The sequence below is a fragment of the Amphiprion ocellaris genome, chromosome 8 (assembly GCF_022539595.1).
Source record: "Amphiprion ocellaris isolate individual 3 ecotype Okinawa chromosome 8, ASM2253959v1, whole genome shotgun sequence".
Taxonomy (NCBI): Eukaryota; Metazoa; Chordata; class Actinopteri; family Pomacentridae; genus Amphiprion; species Amphiprion ocellaris.
In genome coordinates this window covers 15,030,525-15,051,457 of record NC_072773.1, presented here as the reverse complement: position 1 = coordinate 15,051,457, position 20,933 = coordinate 15,030,525, and the positions used below count along the sequence as shown (strand labels likewise).

At 39.0% G+C, this 20,933-nt stretch overlaps 1 protein-coding gene across 1 annotated transcript in view; it reads left to right on the top strand.

Annotated features, from left to right (window-relative positions):
- LOC111581131 (copine-9-like) overlaps positions 1-3,757 on the top strand; it is a 107,834-nt gene extending 104,077 nt beyond the window's left edge. The window contains exon 20 of the mRNA XM_055013264.1: positions 1,135-3,757. Within this exon, the coding sequence (XP_054869239.1) occupies positions 1,135-1,317 (183 nt within the window). The 3' untranslated portion in view covers positions 1,318-3,757. The remainder of the gene's footprint in view (positions 1-1,134) is intronic.
- Positions 3,758-20,933: the final 17,176 nt, after the last annotated feature.

Sequence of the window (20,933 nt, the reverse complement as noted above, 5' to 3'; positions counted from 1 at the left end):
ACACATAGACCAATTACATACGGGTTCAGCCATCCCACGTGACGCTATTCAGCCAGTGAAGTCTCTGCATTGCAGCCGCTAAACATCCTTGCAGCTCTGTGTTCCAAAAACGGTTGAGGGGCGAGGGACAGAGGAGAGCACAGACAAAAAAGAAAAATAAATAAAGCAACACCGAGAGGAAGAAGCCTTCTCAACTGTGAACATAGTCAAAATTAGTATTGTTCCAGACTGACCAATGAGCATCTCCAAATGTGTTTGAGAATGACCCTGACACCATTTAGGCCACGATTCAGAATACTGGCAGGGCAAGGTGCAGCTCAGTTCTCCCATTAAGCAGCAGGGAATATAAGAGGAGGGATGTGAGACGGGATAAAAAATGTAAAAATTTTCAATTTTTTACATTTTTCAAGTTTTGGGTATTGTTAAAGATGTATATAAGTTGGTTCAAGTTGTTCAGTCATTATTATTTTTCAAGTTCTGCGTTTTATTGCAAGATGTACAGTTATCACAAAAGTTAGTTCATAATGAATGTTGTCAAAATGTTTTTGAACCATACATAATTTATTTGATTTGATGGTCAGTTATTGATTACATGCAGACGCTAATAAAACTACCAGGTTACATCAACATATATCACACTAATTCAAATTAGACTTTATGATGTTCCGGACCTTTAATAAATTTTCTCTGACTGGACCTCTTTGAATTTTAGTTGAACACCCCTGCTCTAAAGCTTATCTCCATTCTACTCTGTGTAAACACATCCTGCAGTTCAGCCTAAATGTCCCTGAATTTTTGTCATGTGACTGTTGGTCATAGCTGAGGTCAAACACTAAAGCACAGGCTTTTATTTTCTTTTGCAAAATTGAATATTCTCATGATGAAAGAAGACATACTTTTTAAAGGGCAGGTTTTGGGGTTCAGAGGGTTCAGCAGGTTTCTCCTCCTTTAAGATCACGAAACAAATTCTCACTGGCTGAGATGGATGGCAGTTATCTAAAAGCGAATGGTTGTTTGAGTGAAATCCTGCTGAAATGTCACTTGCAATATGTCAGTTTGGAATACAGTGTATTGAACGTCTATGAATTATATAATTTAAACTGTTTTAAATGTATTTTTTCGCTCTGCTCACAGTTTGTTCCGTTCAGAGACTACATCGACAGATCTGGCAACCAGGTCCTCAGCATGGCCCGGCTGGCTAAAGACGTCCTCGCCGAGATCCCCGACCAGTTGCTATCTTTTATGAGGAGCCGAGGAATTGAACCTCGACCGGCCCTCTCCTCATCCCCACTACCAGAACTGCACCGACACATCTAACCCCCAGCTCTGCTTCTCCACTCTGACTCTCTCCCTGTCTCCCTCTCTCTCTCCCCCTCTCTCTGCTTATCTTCGCTCGCCTCCATTAGAATGTTTTTTTCCACGTTAACGGAGTGGAAGGATCTACCCGCGACTCGCCCTTCTTCCTCTCTTATCACTGTTGAGGCTAAACAGGCACAACACATCGACACAGCGGCGCTCATCCCTGACTCACCCTGCTGTTGTAACTCATCTTTTGCTCCCTCAGTTATTACTCCCTGTTTTTTACTGTTCATGAAAGGACAGAGAGAGTGAACCATGACCGTTGCTCTCCTCCCCACTGACATGCCATCATTCAGAGCTTTGACTTTTTGAAGTTTACTAATTCCCCTCACTAGACACATTCTGCACAAAAGGTTTTTCATTTGTTGTCAGCCAGTGTTGACACCAGTCACACTTGGCAGGAGTCCTAGGAAGTGTGAGACACTGAATTTAATTGAAGCTAAATGAATTCAAAGCGCTTAATGAGGGATGTACGCCAGCTTGTATCAGGTGCTGTGGGGGTATTTCAGGCCAAGGTTGGACTCATTGGAGTAACCGGTCACCTCCAGGACAGGTGTTTGTGATTTACACTAAACTATCCTCATTTTCATCTGGCTGTGCCAAATCTTTTGAATTTAGAGGGGCCAAGCAATGAGTTTAATTGATGCAGATGAATTAGAGAAGCAAACTCTTTGGGCTTTGTTTTTTTTTTTTCTAATGAAGGAGGAAGTCGAGTGTTGACTGATCTGAGGTGGGGGGATCCGTCATAGACCTGCACACACACACACAAACACACACCTCTATCTGCCATGCCACACCCACCCTCTCTTTGCCCAGCGTGGGCTGAGGCTGGGTGCAGATTCCCCCCCTGCTGTTAGAGAAATGCCAATCTCTCCGGCTGCCCTGCAGAGAGGAGGAGGGAGGAAGGAAGGAACAGAGACTGAAGGTGGGAGTAAAGGGAAGAGAGGGGATTGAGGGAGGGATTGAGGGAGGGAGGGAGAAAGAAAAAAAAACAATGAGGAGACAAGAGATGCACAAGGATGCAGGGAAGAAGAAAACATCCAGAGATCTGTTTTGTTTGATGCCAGAAGGGAAAGAAAAATAGGAGAACCGGGCAGCGGCAGCAGATAAGAGGCTGAGATAGTAACAAAGTGGAACACCATAGATCTTTAGTTTAGGAGGAGTTTGTATGCATTATTCTAGAGGAAAGAAATCTCAGTGAGGGATTAACGCACATATACGAAGCAATATACCTGACTCCCAGTGTAATGTTTACCCTATGCATGCCCCTTCCTCTCCCCTGCCATGACTTGACATTTTCATCCCAGGCAGACTGAAGCTGTGTGCAAAGTGGGCAAAGTCTGCCACCTAGTGCTCACCCTTTGTATAGCAGGGTATCTTTATTATGCATGACTACTGTACATTCCTATTCTAACTCGAACAGTACACACGCATGACCGGATACAGTCAACCTTATTATCGGAATACAACACAGTAATTTCAGGCATCCCGAGACATAAAACAGTGAACCGCGCGGATCGTAAAAAAACACATCTATGTGAAACGTGTCACGTTCTGAAGTTAATGTCAAGTGTGATGGTGGTGGTTTAGAGGGGTGTTTTACGTGCCGTGTAACTAATATTGACTTTTTATAAACCTGTAAAATCATTAGTTTCATGTTTTTTGCATGTTGGGGGTAATAAATGCGTCATAGTGTTCAAGTTGGTGTCATCATTGTAACCGATATTCCAAAAATAAAAAAGAAAGAGATAGAAATATATCTCAAAATAATATGCATTTTCCTCCTCTGTCACTGTATATTTGAACTCCAAAACATTGTTTCTTTGCAGCTGACCTGCATTCTCAATTTTGAGGCAAGCTTATGCAGTTTAATGCAGAGAGAGCGCAGTTTAGTTGTGTAAGAATGTAATTTTTTGGCGACAGGGTTGTATATTTTCATTTGCAGATTTGAGGACTAACTCATGCTCTGTGTCTTGCAGAAACCTGTGAAATGACATGTATTTTTTATATTTTGAGAGGGTCACAAAAAAACAAATGTAAGGTTTTGTCCATCTCTTCTCGTTGTCTTATGGCTGTATGAGCATTTAAAAAAATAAAGATGGATAAGGTGTCAGTGTACATACACAACAGCATATTTTGAGGTATGTTTATTGCTCATTTGCTTACAGTAGAAAAGCCTTTTACATCTGTGTTTCTAATAACATCTATATTGTATGTTGATGTTTTTAAGAATGTCCAACTAAGAATGTAGAAGTTTGACCTAGAAACCGTTCACTGTTTTGACAACTATCTTATTGTGTTTTGATATGAGGTTTGACTATGTTTGTGTTTACTCATATCTCCTGAAGTTGATGAACTGCAGTACAATATTACCAAACATAAAGCAACGCAATCTGAATATCATATGTAGTGGTGATTCATTCTACTTCACTACACAGAATGCTCGAAATGGTTGATTCAGTAAACAGATTAAAGAGCTTCAGTACATAATAGCGACATGTTTCCCTCCTAACTGATTTATAGCACTGGTCGATTCATCATCACCCACCGTATCTGTTTTTGTCTCGTGGTGAAAATAAATACTTTGCCTGGCAGAGAGCTGGGATACAAATGGAGCTGTTAACATCAAGTTTTGAATTATATGGATAAAAAAAAAAAAAGCAATGTGATCTGTTTTTATGACAAAGTCGTGACTTTATCTGTTTGTGCCAGACAGACCTACTACTGTACGCTGCCACAGTGAAAAAAAGAAAAACAACAGAAAGCTCAGTTTCTGTTTCTCAATGTCACAAGACATCTGTTATTCCTATAAAACAAAGTGTTCAGTTTTTTACAAGTCTCAAGAGAACATTCTCCAGATGAAATTGTATTTCTCTGGGGCTGCAGCTAATATTTAAATGACTCATGTGTAGGCTTCACAGGGATCTCTGAGCAGAAATGGATATCAATAATTATGTTTCAATTAGTGCATAATCACAGCAAGCCATTACTATATGTTTCTATAGTAGGTTGAGAAAAAAAAGAAGCTCGTTTGGCTTGAAAGTCATGTCTTAAAACATGCTTTTCTGATCAGGTATCAAGGAGATGTAGTCTTAGCTTGTTGACCATTCCCTTCCTCAACTCTGCCCTTTTACAAAAAATTAATTGAAATGACTTAATTTGGTTTCTGATTTGTTGACCTATTGAAGTCATAGTTAGTACTTCAAAGATCCAGCTGAGAGATTTGATGCATTGTCTCTGCAAAGGGTAGCTAGCTCCATCCTTTATCCAGTGTAGCCAAAATATACTGCACAAGAGGAGAAGACATTACCATGAAAACCTAACCATGGGGGACTCAACTTCAAGAAGAAATCAAACAAGAAATCAACTTCGAGCTCAACTTTGGAAGGAAAGGAAATCTTTGGCTGATCAGTTCAAGATTTATACAGTCTTCATTTTCAAAAAAAAATAAGAAAGTGGAGCCTTGTATGTTTTTACAATGAACAACCACTGTAGGTTCTCCTACATGTTTGCATCGTGGACATGGATTGAGAGGTTTTTGGTTGGTTGCAAACTGCAACCTTACCACTAGATGTCACTAAATCCTACACACTGGCCCTTTAATTCTAAGTCAAATACTTTTTCTTTTTTTTTAACAATTCCACCTGAAAGAAAGGGAAAAAAATGTATCCTCAACTGAGTCTGTAGCAGCTCCACAGCTAACAGCAACGTGAACTCAATGAGTATGAAGACAAAGCTTGGGAGAATCTTGAAATGGCCTGCAATAAGGCCACTTTACTCCGTTACTAGGACAGGGTGAGATCTAAAAAACTCCAGCAAAAATTGTGATTTTCACTCCCACTTATCAAAACTGTAAACTGGAAAGTAAATAACAGCCCTACGGGGGCGCCCGTATAGCTCAACTGGTTGAGCGGGCGACCCATGAACAGGAGCTGTAGTTCCCGATGCAGTGGCCTGGGTTCTACTCCCGCTCACGGCCCTTTACTGCATATCTTCCCCCATTCTTCTCCCCACTTTCCTGTCTGTCTTCACTGACCTATCAAATAAAGCCACAAAGGCCAAAAAACAACTTTAAAATAAAAATAATAACAACCTGACACAAAATATCTTGAAATGCCTTTGGGTATGTGTCTGTGTTGTAATTAAAAGAGAACCTTTCAGCATTTATCCTTCAGTGCTGACAGGCTGTTACTCGTGACGTGTAACTAATCAGATGAAGCTGTATGCGGCACAATGCTGAAATCTGAGTGGTGACTGCAAATACAGGGAGGTGGCAGCATCAAAGCCACACAATTGCAGTTTTAATGAAATTTATTTTATTTTTTATTTTCTCTCAGAAAAAGGGAAAAAAGAAAGCAACAATGACAATGATAAATAAAATGCACAAGATCAGATCCAGTAATGGCTCAACTACTAGCGAACGCAGAAATTAGGAGGTTAGTAAGAGATACAGCCTGGTACAGGAACCTCCACCCTGGAGGTTCATCAGAGGAGAACATAAGGTGGCTATACGGAAAAAGACAAGTACAAAAGAAATGGCAACACAACACATTGTAAGGAGGGCGAAAATTGACATTGTAAAAGCAAAAAAGAAACCTTTGTGATTGTCACTGATCAGGCTACAACTCTTATGTTATAGTGTTTGCTAAGAATGGGCATCCGTTCTCTGTCATAGAGGTGATCTCATCGGCACTGGTGCATAGCTTCACCTTCTGATCCAATACTGTACCTAATCAGGATACGTTCCAGTATTTATACACATGTATTCATCTCAACAACTTCAAATATTCAGCATCAGGTATCACGTATCCATATAAGGATTGGAGTACTGGCCGATTTGTCCCTCTGAAGTAATTGTTAACATTTGTTGTTGAAAAGTCAATCAAATGAGCACAAAGACACTCACTTACAAAGAGATGCAAATAAACTAGAAATGACTGATAATAGAAACTAAATAATCGAAAATAGCTATAAAGAAGACACAAAATGACTACAGAGACAATGACGCTGCAGTGAGAAGCCAGACGATGAATGCAGAAGAGACATGAAATGACCACAAAGAGGGAAAAGAGCACTGTAGAACACAAAATCTAGAACAGCTGCAATAAGATGCCAAAAAAATAAAAAATCTAATAGCTGTCAGATGATGAGTTTGCATCAGTCCTGTGACAGAGTAGTAACTATATCACTATATCTACATTTACAACAGTTGTTGCAATTTTTTCTAGCTGATGTAACTTCAGTCTTCTTTTTTGAACCTCAGAGGCATTGATTTTCTGATGTAACAGCCTCCAGCCTGAAGAGCATTTCAGTCAGTCAGAAGAGGATTGATTGAAAGATTGAAGTTTAAAGAGAGGAATTCAAGGAAGATGTGAGAAGTCTTTGACGATTATAATGAAAGGCATCAACAGCTTAGAAGTGAAACTAATGCTCAATAGACTTCCATTCAAAAAATTTAAATCAATACACTTAAATTCTGATATATTTAGTTAAATTCACTCCTTATGATCAGTGTCCTGATGGTTATTTTCAAACTAACGCTATATTAATTACATATTAGGTTTCAAACGGAGGTACACTACCAGTCAAAAGTTTGGAAACACCCTCTCATTTAATGTTTTTTCTTTATTTTCATGTCTATTTACATTGTAGATTCTCACTGAAAGCATCAAAACTATGAATGAACACATATGGAATTATGTAGTAAACAAAAAAGTGTGAAATAAGTCAAAACATGTTTTGTATTTTAGATTCTTTAAAATAGCCACCCTTTGCTTTGATTACTGCTTTGCACACTCTTGGCATTCTCTCCATGAGCTTCATGAGGTAGTCACCTGAAATGGTTTTCCAACAGTTTCCAGAGATGCTTGTTGGCCGTTTTGCCTTCACTCTGTGGTCCATCTCATCCCAAACCATCTGGATTGGATTTAGGTCAGGTGACTGTGGAGGCCAGGTCATCTGACGCAGCACTCCATCACTCTCCTTCTTGGTCAAATAGCCCTTATACAGCCTGGAGGTGTGTTTGGGGTCATTGTCCTGTTGAAAAATAAATAATGGTCCAACTAAACACAAACTAGATGGGATGGCATGTCACTGCAGGATGCTGTGGAAGCCATGCTGGCTCAGTGTGTCTTCAGTTTTGAATAAATCCCAAACAGTGTCACCAGCAAAGTACCCCCACACCATCACACCTCCTCCTCCATGCTTCACGGTGGGAACCATGCATGTAGAGACCATCCATTCACCAAGTCAGGGCGGGTGGAGCCAAAGATCTCAAATTTGGACTCATCAGACCAAAGCACAGATTTCCACTGGTCTAATGTCCATTCCTTGTTTTTCTTGGCCCAAACAAATCTCCTCTGCTTGTTGCTTTTCCTTAATAGTGGTTTCTTAGCAGCTATTTGACCATAAAGGCCTGATTGGTGCAGTCTCCTCTGAACAATTGATGTAGAGATGTGTCTGCTACTAGAACTCTGTGTGGCATTTATTTGGGCTCTAATCTGAGTTGCTGTTATCTTGTGATTTCTTAGGCTGGTGACTCTGATGAACTTATCCTCAGCAGCAGAGGTGACTCTTGGTCTTCCTTTTCTTGGGCAGTCCTCATGTGAACCAGTTTCATCATAGCGCTTGATGGTTTTTGCGACTGCACTTCGCGATACATTCAAAGTTTTTGCAATTTTCTGGACAGACTGACCTTCAGTTCTTAAAGTAATGATGGACTGTTGTTTCTCTTTACTTAGCTGATTGGTTCTTGCCATAATATGGATTCTAACAGTTGTCAAATAGGACTGTCAACTGTGTACCAATCTGACTTCTGCACAACACGACTGATGGTCCCAACCAGATTAAAAAGGCAAGAAATTGTACAAATTAAACTTTTGACTGGTTATGTATGTTTGGAAACATCGTGATTGACAAGCTGTCTGTCAGTTCACTGGCAGACAGTCATTCAAACTGTTTTATTTCAGCTGTTATATAATGACTCTAACTTAAGTGTCATTTCTTAAGGGAGTTCAGATTAATACATAATGCATTTTCCAAAAACAGTTTTGTTGTTTGTTGCCTTGTTTGCCTCAGTTTGAGGTTTACTGTCATTATGACATCATTTATTTGTACTGACAGACTCTCAAGGGATTCTGAAATCCATTTTTCCAGAATGTAAATGACCATTTTAAAAATTTAAAGCACTTTCTTTGCAAAGCTAAAGTAAATTAGTTTCCAAGTTCTGCCCAGACTGTTCCTTCAAAGAAGACATATAGTAAAACTCCAGAAACTCAACCCTGCAATCACTCTCAAACAGATTGCTCTCAATGCAGGAGTCATTTTGAATAATGAATCAGTTTGACTTCTCCTGGGGGGTTAATTCTTCGGTGAAACTTGAGAAACTTTATACTTTAAACATTACAGAAAACTAGACATGAGTCAAAAGTTATTAAACATCTTAAAACTGTAAAAAACTTGAATTAAATCAATCAATATGTTTGACAAAAACAGACTATATTATTGTTGCAAATCCTTTCAGAGCAGACTGCTGAAAATGGAAAATGACACTTAGTAAGATGAGAAGATGGTGATGTTGAAGCTGCAGCTTCTCTGTGTCTGTTTCTTAGTTTCTGCTTAGTTTTGAGAATAACTATTTGCCCACCGTACTGCTGCAGCAGCAATTTAATCCACTGAGTTATCCAAACTAGCAAGTAGTTTAGCTGATATTTCAAAATTTACAAAAAAGAAAAGCTGTTTTAGTTCCAAGCTTGGCAAGAGCCATTACCATGTTGGGGCCCTGTTTACTGAGTTCCACTATTTCCCTCAGTACGCCGCCCCTGGACACTGGTGCCGGACACGCTGCGATGGCCTATTAAACATAATGACTTAAAGCGGCAGAGGAGTAGCTCTGCCTGGGTGTAAACATGTTTCCAAAAGAGGTGTTTTGAAGCAGGCAGGAGTCGAGGAGAGACAGGAGGCGGGGTTTTATTCAGAGACTGAAGGCAGCTTGACGGCCGAAAAAATGATAGCCTTTCATGTAGGTGTACTCACCCAAAGAGAATTTCTTTTTCAATTAGCCACTAGCACCTCACTCTGCTGCAGCTCTGGACAGCAACAAGCTGATCCTGATCTCACTACAGCGTGTTTTTTTCTTTCTTTCTAAACATAATTTTTATGAGTATGTGGAAAGAAACAAGGAACAACATCTGGCAAAAACGTGTGTTTTTTAAAGAGACTTGAACAAACCCGGTTTTGTGGGACTTTGGGTAATAGGTCAGAGAGGCTTAGCTCAGGGAAACTTTGGGCAAATATAAATGAAGCTTTCAAGCTTGAAAAAAGAGCAAGAAAGAGGAGACACACTTGTTGTTTTCAGCAAGGTCCTTCGGGGCTACCAGTCTTGGATAGACTACTGTGAGGCTGTGCGTAACACTTCGCAAGGAAATTGCTTAAAGTACGAGTTGCACACAAAGACAATGGGGTTTTTTGAGCTTGTTCCAGAGCGGATTCCTCAAAGGTTAACTGGAACCAAGCGGCAGTGTGGCTGAGGAAGCCTGTATGATCAGCTATAGGATGACTGTGCTCTGTTTAAAGTGGCAGATTCGCCTGTACTTGCTGCAAATTAATGCTGAGTAAATACTGGAGACGTAATCGTGTTGAATTTTAAAAGGCTCAGTAAAAGTACCAGTAGTATTACCAATAACAACAATGTAGCTTTTCTGTTTTTCCACTTACCTCACCACAGAGCTGCTGTATAAAACAGCTTTTTGTTGTTGTTATGTTGTCACAGCTGAGAGGTGCTGTGGACGGAGGCATAAACCAAAGAGAAACACGGCCAAAGTCGGTACAATCACACACTGTGAAAACTCGTGTAATGTCTCTCTTGAGAGGGATGACTAAAGTACCTTTAGAGCAACATTTTGAAAATTATCACAGATATGCTTATTAGGTTTATTTAGCCCAGAATCAGAATCAGTTATGACTGTACGTACGTGATGCTACAGCCAACAGCCATTTGTCAAAGCTTAACTTAGCTGGCTTGACTCTTACTAGCACTTGAAAATATTACAAATGAACACATTATGTTTGTCTTTAAGCCACACAAAAACTGAGAAAACACTCAGGTAAGTCACTCTGTCTGACCATAAATTGTCCTGCCTCCGACCCCCTGCCAAACCTCCACTTGCCGTTTTTAGTCCATTTTGTATGGTTCAAACTAATTAAATACGGTATGACATATTTTTATATTTTGCTGTAAAGACATTGGCAGAACTAAATTTCCAAAACACGAAACTCTTATTTCAATTTTGATAACAAACATTTGAATGAAGACCCATTCAGCTCTAACTGGATCTTCTCATGTAAGTAATGTATTTGCTTAGTGTAATCTGAGCTGGAATTTTGAATCAAATCATCCACTAAATGCCTGGTATGTTCTGCCACTACAATTTTCTGAGCAGCGTACTTGGATGACAGTACATTTTACATATTGTACTTTCCCTCATTTCACTCAATTCCCTTAAATCCAATCAATCCTGATCACTGATCACACAGGCTCAATGTGAGCAGAAGTCCAGTCCAAAAGTACTTGACAACACTTCTTTTCCTCATCGTATAGTCTCTCATTCTCTTCCCGTCACTGGAACACGTGAACTACCAGAGACATAATTTAAAGCCATTAAGTCACAGCTTGGCCAGTACATACTGAAGCTAACCATTTTTAGATCAGAACAGACAGAGGAGGAAGGGGATATATAATACTCCTGTTTTGGAGTTTGAATAAAGGCAACGCTTTGTTCTCTGTGCCTGTAAACGGTTTGGATTAGGACTACAGATGCAGGACTTGGAGGCATAATATTCTCTGTGGAGCATGGCAATAGCCATGACAGCAACGAGAAACACTGCAGCCTCTGTCCTGGAAAAACAGCCGTATCTGGGACATGACTTGAAAACAATGGTGGAGATGACTTAGTTTATTGCTACCTTTTAGGGCACAGCAGATCCCAGCTGCAAAAGGTCAGGCTTTATAAAATATAATCCTTAAAATTTCCCTTATATCCAGCTTTACTTTTGACACTATTTATGGTCAACATCAGTCCTTGTGAGCATTTAAGGTCACTCAGGAGGGATTACCTAATATATTTGATATAGTTCAAATATGGCACAATAGATAAACTGTTCAGTATTTAGATTCCACCACATCATTGTTTTACAGACTCAGTCGCATCTTTTCTATTTAAAAAGATTAAATAAAACAAGACACAATGAATCCTCCAGTTTACTTACAGAAACTCTAAGTGTTATTAACTTGTGTTCTCCATTATGAAGTAACAACAGGTGTCAAGAAATCAACTACACTGCATCTTTTAGGGGTCTTTGTGAGGAGAGATAAATCTCAACATGCATTACATTTTTTGTGTTGTTGTTGTAAATAAAGCTGTAAATATAGCATTGACATAATACTGCCTTTTCAGCTACACATTTTAGAAAGCAGCTTGTTTACACATGCAGTAGAGTATAGTAAGTATATCCTCCAATATTTGCTAGCTAGTTGCTAACTAAATCTCTCTGCCATTTAATGTGAGGTGGATAGCAGATGGTGGCTATAGAGCTATAAAACTGTTATAGTGACATAAACTTATTTAGTTTCTGGAATTATATAAGACCATTTGCACCATTCTCATATTTAACTGCTAAATATGAAGCTACAGTTGGTAGCGAGCTGGCTTAGATAGCTTGAGTCAATCCAAGTGAACAAAATCCATCTACCAGCAACTCAAACATTCACATATGCCAGTATTAAAATCCATACAAAAAACAAACCCTAAAAATAAATGCATTGTTAATATTACTTCGCCAAGCAATGCGGAGGAATTATGTGATGATGGGTGTACGTTTGTCTGTCTGTCTGTCTGTCTGTTAGCAACATTACTCAAAAATGGACCAATGGATTTGGAAGAAATTTTCAGGGAACATCAGAAATGATACAAGGACCACCTGATTCGATTTTGGTAGTGATGCGGCTTACAGTTTGGATACACGGATTTGTTAAAGATTTCTCTATCACTGCGAGATAGCAGTACGGCGTCACTGTAACTATGACTACAAACGAACACTACGTCAGCTGCCTGCTGATGGTCACATGGTTGTGATCCTATTACAAATCGACCGCTGCAGATTTATCGGGACTTACCTGTCAGAAATCATACAACTGAGCAAATGATACAAGTAGCAATCCATTAAATTGTGGGGCTGTTTCTGAGTCCCATCAATTCCCGCCACCCACTACATAATGAGGTCACACAATTCAGTATCCGTACATGATGTACACATGCGTAACACACGCCTGTGTTCAGCACAAGGTCATTGTGTTTGTGGGTGCATCTATATTAAATGGCCACATTCTATGTTGCTGTGATTTCTGATCATCAATAACTAATAAACAAATGCTGTATTTCTAAAAAAAAAAAAAAAATGCTGCATTACTGACAATGTCATGCGGGGGAATGAACAGCCTTGGCGGAGTACTGCACTCTCTGAGTGCTTTTTTAGTTTTGTATTTTTGACTGACCAAAGCTGGCTGTTCCTACCAGTTTCCAGGTTTTATGCTAAGTGAAACAAATTCACACAGAAACAGCTATGACAGTGGTACTGGCGCTTTTCATCAAATGTGTGGTAACAAAGCAAAAAAGCGTATTTCCTGAAGTGACAACTGTTCCTTTAAATACACAATACAGGCTTGTACAGTTGAGGGTAACTGCAGGGTTAAGTGATTATCATGATCATGATTATTTAGTGAGCTACACATTATTTTATCTATTGTTAATATAAAAATATTAATTACAGGGCCTTGATTTGCTTTTTTTAATTCAATGCACTGAAAATATTTAACTGAAGCTAACAAGCTGCTTAAGCTACATGTTTGCTACCTAAATAAAAGGAAAACAGTATTAAATGCACTTATCTGCTTGGCCACCAGCCAGCATAAAGCCTCAGCTGAGACAAGAAAGGAGGAGCATTAATCTCGCAGCATGCATTCTGCATAATATAGAGACATCCATGTGTTTGGATCTGAGTATAATGTCTTTCTTCCACATTAGCATCCATTTATTTGCCAAATGCCCACTCAGAGAGAGTAATGACATCACACCATTTGTTTCTTCAAATGGAATCTATGATCTCAGATATCAGGTTGAATAATAACTCATCTGTTTGCACAGGGAAGTGCTGGCCACAAATCATCATGAGCATAATCGGCAATGCGAGAGAACTGTAAAGGGCTCCATGATGTATGTTATATCACATAAAAAGAGAAATGTTTCAGGAAGCTGCCATGTGTGTCGGTGAGGGCAGGATTAACCCTTGAAGTTTGTTGACAACAGAATTGGTTGACAGCCTTTAAAGGCAGGTGATACACTCTGACCTGGTCCTGTTTTTATGTGTTAAACAAATGAAAAGAGTAGAGGTACAAACAACTGTAGGATGTGTGGACACTGGTGGATTTGGATCAGCTTCTTCTCCCTCTGTCTTTCATTCTCTTCTAATCTTAGAATGACGCTGCAGAAGCAGCTACAATGACAGAAACTGTTAAAAAAAAAGAAGCAACGTTGCATGTCTGTAATGTAACAGTCCTCTAAATCAATACGATGTGGAAAGAAGAACACTGTTACACATCATGTGCGTCATTATGACTGAAGTCAAGGTTCATTAACCTCTCTTACTCTTTCATCTTGAAACATTGCACGACTCACTTCTACCTCATTTATATATGTACATTCTGCATAGTGAGTCACAAATTGCTACTGTGCTAAATTATAAGGTGATTATTTTCCACCTCCAGTATACTTTATCATAATTTCATGATTTAACTGAGAAGAGAGTCTGCTAAAAAAAGCAGGAAAGTAGTCTAGTAGAGCTCATCTGACACTAGCGTTTTAATATATAAGCTAATATTCTTTTATCTATTTTTTTTACTTTAAGATACAAAATAAACAGAAAGATGTTTTTGTAAGCTATTGAAAAACTGTAACCAACATATATCATTAATTTTCGTTTTTCATGGATAAGAAATCACGACTAATATCTCAGTTCTTTTTTATCATTTGCCAAAAACTAACACCACAAGAGTTGTAGCATGGCTGGCTAACTCACATACTACCTATAGTGGTTTATACTCCACACTTCTCATTCCAGGGAGCATATCTGTAACTAACTACAGTATAAAAAAGAAGTCAGGTATTGAGCGATGTTTAAATGTTTCCTTTGACATGTAAGTGATTAAACATTTAAACACCTCTCAATGCCTGCATTATCTGTGAGTTGACAAGTACAACATTCTATCAGATAAACAATCAAAAACAAATAGTCTTTAGAAAGACTATATTGAAAATACAGGCCACGAAACAGAAAGTCATGTCTGCATCACAGTTACACATGGAAAAGATCTGCCGCAGGAAGAGATAAATCTAATTTTAAGACTTGATAAAGATAGAAAAGGTTACAGGAAGATTAGTAACTAAAAGTGAGTTGAAACACAGCTGCAGCAGTAGGCAGGAGGTTTACATTGAGCCATAGTACCACCAATCAACGAGGTGTGTTGATGGTCCTTCGAAAATGCTGTCACAGGCAGTGTGCTGTTTGTACAGACAACCTGATAAACAGATCGGCAAGTGCTTCAGACTTGGCACAGTGGGTTATTTGGGGTTGCTCTCGCTAGTCCTGAGGATTAGCACATCTACTGCTAAGTACAAGCTAATGTTAAGCTACAGTTAGCCCCTCTGTAACAGCCAAACCCTTCCCCAAGAGTTATGTTTGCAAAAGTTTTTAGTTTTACCCTTAAAATAATGTAATATAATGATATAAATAAAAGCCATAGTGCAAATCTGGAAATTCATAGTTTTTCCAAATATCATTTGGACAAATTCATATACATACATATACATATATATATATATATATATATATATATATATATATATATATATATATATATATATATATATATATATATATATATATATATATATATATATATATAGTGATATCATTGTGAGTTCAGTGAGTCGAGGTAATGATACCATGGACTAGCAGTGTGTATGTTAATAGTTTTATAAGCTACAAAACCTATTGAGTTACTCAATACAAGAGCAATTCTGCTCATTTTTCCTTGTCTTATTCATTAAACAAGCTAAAGGGTGCTGACTTTGTGCTTCACACATGTAGCCTTAGCTCTTAGTCAAATGACCCGGAAGTCTTCCAGTCTTCTATTCCACCTGATTTAGATTCAAAAACCGGTGATGGAGTAGCTGCAGATTTTAAAACCATCTCACAGATTGTTAGTTAACTGATTAGCTAAAACTAATGGCAGCTAATCAGTTTTTAATGATTGTTAATATTTTACAGCAAGATAGCAGTCATTTAGGAATTAGAAAACTGTTCTTGTCTACCTCTGTCCCAAAACAAGACCCTATTGTTTCTGCATTATATCTATAGCATTCTAGAATCTTGCCATCGTTGATGTTGCCAAGCAACAGGGGCAACTTCCCACATGCAGCCAAAGGACCACTGAAGATACTGGTGTGAAAGCATAGCATCAAACAGCTTTTAGCCAAAATGTGCCAACTTAAAACTGATCACTGTAATTCTTCAAGATCACCTCTTTTATAACAGTGGTCAATGGAGAAAATCTTTTTTATTTTTTTAAAATATTTGCCAACAGCTACACAGTGGCTTGGTGGTTAGCACTTTTGCCTTGCAGCTACAAGATCCCCAGTTCCCGTTCCCGGGCTCTTTCTGCATGGAGCTTGCATTTTCTACTTGTGCATGCGTGGGTTTTCTCCAGGTTCTCCAGCTTCCTCCAACAGTCCAAAACCATACTCAGGTACATTGGTAACTCTAAATTGTCCGTAGGTGTGAATGTGAGTGTGCTTGTTTGTCTGTATATGGGGCCCTATGATAGACTAGTGACCTGTCCAGGGTGTCTCCTGCCTTCACCCTAAGTCAGACAGAATAGATTCCAGCCTCCTCACGACCCTAATGAGCATTAAGAGGTGTATAGATAATGGATGGAAGGATGTGCCAACAGTGACTACTGGAACAAACCTACAGCAAGGCTGAGTGGCAGCTGTGTACCAAGCTCTGGTAATGCACCCATGGTCTTCTCACTTATATTCATTTTAGGCAAAATATTCTGCTGGGATTTTATATCCCAGCTAACCGGTGAACACCTGGATGGATGAGGAAGGATGTGGCTATGGTGAAGGAGTTCTTGGACTTTCTTGCTTAGTCTAGCTGCCACTGCAACCTAGACTTGTGGAAGCTGAAGATAAACTGTATGTCAGTGTAGGTCTGCATGTTGAGACATTTATAATAAACTAAACACTCCACAGTGATTAGGCCCTGGTTTAAAAAAACTACGCTCAAAAATTTTACCATGTAAATATACGGTTTAGTGTGCAAAATTCACAAAGCATCTCTATGGCTCTGTATTGTTGATTCTCTAGCCCTGAAAGTGAGTCAAAGTATGTATGTAGGCAAAAGACAAAGACACTTAATCCATCAAATAAGATGAGACTTGCCAATGTAACTAAAAGCCAACTAAGCTGTCTAAGAAGTGCATTAGCAGGAGGAGGGCTGTGACTCTGTGTGGCTGTTTGTGTTGGTGTCAGTGGTGAGGATTGGATGGGGGATGGAGAGGGTTTGGGGTCTCAGTTTTATTAAAACCAAATGCATAAGTCTGGGAAGGAATCTTTATTCCCAACAATGCTTTCTTAAAATAAATATTTCACGCTGCTGTTGGTACTGTGAGCATCCCAGGAGAGTGAATGAAAATAAATGTGTGTGTGATTGTGTTACTCATGTTGTGGAGACATAAATCCTTTTACACAGTAACACAGCAGAGACCCACATCCTGTATGTGGACTAAAACAAGTTTCCATGCTGTCAGTCATCAAACATAATTGTGAAGACTTGGTTTAAGGTTAGGATTAGGTTCGGTTTAGGATCAACGTAGGGCAAGAGGTAGATTTACAGGGTAAGAACAAGTCTTCGTCAACTAAATGACCTCTGCAGTCATGGAAACACAGATCAGTGTGTGTATGTGTTTGTGTTGGGTACTTCAGAAAAACAACAATTTTAGGCAATGGGTTGATCCCCCAGCAAAACACTTTTCTTAGAAAAGCATTTTTAACAAGTCAGAGGTGAGAAACGAAACATGACAGCTCACAGTTAGATTAATGTTTCCGCTGCAGTGTCACATATATGATCATTTTACAGCCATCAACTCATGAAACCCCGCCTCCTGAACAGATTTATTAGTGCTTTTACTATATACCAGTGTCAGGTGGGTGAGGTGAGGGTAAATAGACTTACTCTGATCACCCAGTGACCTGCTGCAGCTTCCTGTTTACATGGCAGGGCTTAAAGCTGCAGGGGTCTGCTGGTCAGCTGCTGAGGCTAAAGCTGGTTACAGCTTCAACACTGTACCTAAGATAACACACAGTTTAGAACAAGACCAACTGGCCCAAACCAATACAAAGATCACAAGCATTTTAATTCTTTTTTTTTTTGTTAATTATATGTACATATTTATATATTTTGTATTCCATTTTGGGAGCCATGTTCTTTTAAATGCCTAAGAAACTCATACTGTTTACCCGTATCTCCCTTGCAGTACTTCCTCAGTGACAATGCAAGCTTTGTTGACTGTATCGTCTGAGATCGAAGAGGCACACATTTTGCCCATTTCACTTTTGGCTCGTTGCAAACATTACCAGAGGAATTAAATCAATTTGACTCATTAGGTCCATGTGTGGCTTACATAATATGCATACGTGTAGGTGTTTGTGAGTTTGAATGGAGCAGCCGAAACCAATTAAGTTCATGGGGCAAAGAAAAGAACCTCTGTAGACTTCACGAGACTGTGTTACAAAGTAATCTCTGAGCTCTGCATTTCCTCAAATATACCATCAAAATTAGTCTTAAAATATTTGTCAGGACCTAAAATTGGTCACAGAGATAATTCCAGCCTACCGAGAGACAAGGACTTCCTAATATATGCAACAAGCTGACTATTGATTTGAGCGAAGATGTAATCTGTGTGGGGAAACAGAGAAGTGTTGACTGGGTGCGGGGAACAGCAGTGGTTCTGCTTCTCTTTAAACATTTTGTAACCAACAACCAACAGACCTCAGTCTAATTGCAGCTAGTATCAAATGAGAGGTGGGGACATTGTAAATGAGTCTGGGCCCATTTGATTTATGGGGAAAGCAAAAGTGTTGCATTAAGGAAACATTTAAACTCAAATTGCTATTGCTGACAAAATCACATCTGGTATTTACGTATGCAGCAGCAGTGGTAGGAAATACATTAGCATAGTTTGTGGGGTTTTTTTTAAAGCAGGTGTGTCCTAGCGGAAAAGCTGAAATGCTTTAATAAGTTTCCCAGTAAGCCATGAACCTGAAGCAGCTGGACTTTAGCAGTGAACTTCAGCCATCATTCACGATATCATTTACAACTATGCTTTACCCACTGGGCAACAGTAAAACAGTATCACACAGAGGAGAGTACACATCTGTGCAATATCACTTAAATGTATCCCCTCCTGATAACTGCATTATATCTACGCTGGTTGCTCTTATCTAAATGAAAAATGTGCAGTTTAGATGTACTATTTGAAAAATAGGCTCCACAGTAGAAACTCAATGCAACAATAGTCAGTGCACCTTGAATTACTAAGATTCAAATCTTTTATTTTTTAGTACTTTTTGTGTCCACCTTTATATTGTGACTCAATCCTCTTCAACATGAAGGATACCAAATTTTCAGCTTTCACACCGGTAACCCCAGCGGTCTTTTGACTGCATGTGGGTGGAGCCTAAGTTGCCCCTGTTGCTAGGCAGCATCATCAATTGCATGATTTTAGAATTCTATAGATCAAACGCAAGGGTCTGGGTCTCTCACAGATCAAAGACATCAGAGTTCACTGCAGCGTGCATTTTCCATAAAGGTTTCATATTTGTAAAAGCTCCCCTGCAACTAGAAAAGTGGGTTGTATTTTCTGAAACTAAGGTGAAACTAATTGTGCAGAAGCAAGTGCAACAACCAGAAAACTTTTAAGCCTCAATTATTATCAAATAATCCAACTTTTTCTGTGATTGAGATAGACAAGAACAGCTTATTCGTTTCTAGGCTAAAATGGCAGCTAAAACAACCAGATTGTATCTCTCTTTAGCTCTAGCTAACCAGGTAACCAACAGTCTGTTAAATCTGCAGCTCATCAGTCACCAGTTCTTGAATGCTAACCAGGTGAAATATACTTCAGTCATATAGACTACTTGATAGAAAGATTCCAAGCCAAGGCTGCATGTCTGAGGCAGAAAGTCAGCTTCCTTTTATTATTTGTTTCAAGAGTAAGACGTGGAAAACTGAGCAGCATTGTTCTTGAATGAAGTAACTCAATAGATTTAGTTTTGATGTTGTAGTACAGTATGATAAAACCATGGGTGAACACACTTAATAGCAGCATTACCTTGATTTTATGCTACTATAATATAACAATGATATTATATGTACTTGGACAAGTAATCCAGTACTTTTACAAGAGCAATGGACTTCTAGCAAAAGTGAGATTTATTCGGCAGTTTTAAGTCTAATTATTTACATTAAATAATTATTCAACCTTGTTTTTTAGGTACTTCATAGCTATTTGTTTCATGTGTGCATATGTCAACATTCTTCCTTAAATACTTAAAAGCCAAAAAATACACCTGACAGTATTTACAGTATTTTTAGCTCCCCAGCTGTTGGAATATTGCAGTTTTTACAGTGTAGTAGCAGGGCAGAAGCAATATTAGTAGACGTTTTAACCAGTAATAAAAGCAGAAGTATTTGTACAGATTGTACATTTACGGCCAAAGAATTGTAGTATCAGTAACCATGCAGCAGCAGCAGCACTACTGTTAAAGTAGCACCAGCATCAGTAGCAGTGTTCAACAGAAGTGATGTACACAAAAGACCTTCTCAGTGTGACATTGTGTATCCTTTTACGCAGCATGATGGCCACTGACTCTGTGCTGTATACAAGTACGCACTGAAACACTGCTAATGTTTACAAGCAGCCTGAAAGTGGATCATTTATCCAAACACACTGAAAGGTAATCTAACCTACGCAGGCAAATCAAATTAGGTTGGAGCCAGTAAAGTTGCTTCAGCCCCGCGGAGGTGTTTATATGAGGTCTGCTCAGCTGGAGTGAAACAAAAACTTCTATTACGGATGTTGTTAGGCAGCATGTAAACACACTCGCTTACCTAGTCAATGGCTCCCTCAGTCACTCAGTCACTTATGGGCATCCTTAACAGGCAAAAAGCTCAATGTGCTTTCTAGGCAGCAGATGTTGATGTTTGTTCAATTATTTATTTATTTTTTCCCCCTCAGCTGTGTTATACCTTTTCATTTTATCAGCTTAAATACCATAATGTATGAGGGGATGATTAAGTCTCAGATGCACTAGGTTTTATGGTGATATAATGTGAAATTATACATTTGTACATGGCTTACTGGTACAGAAACAATTACCCAGTGTTACATTAACACA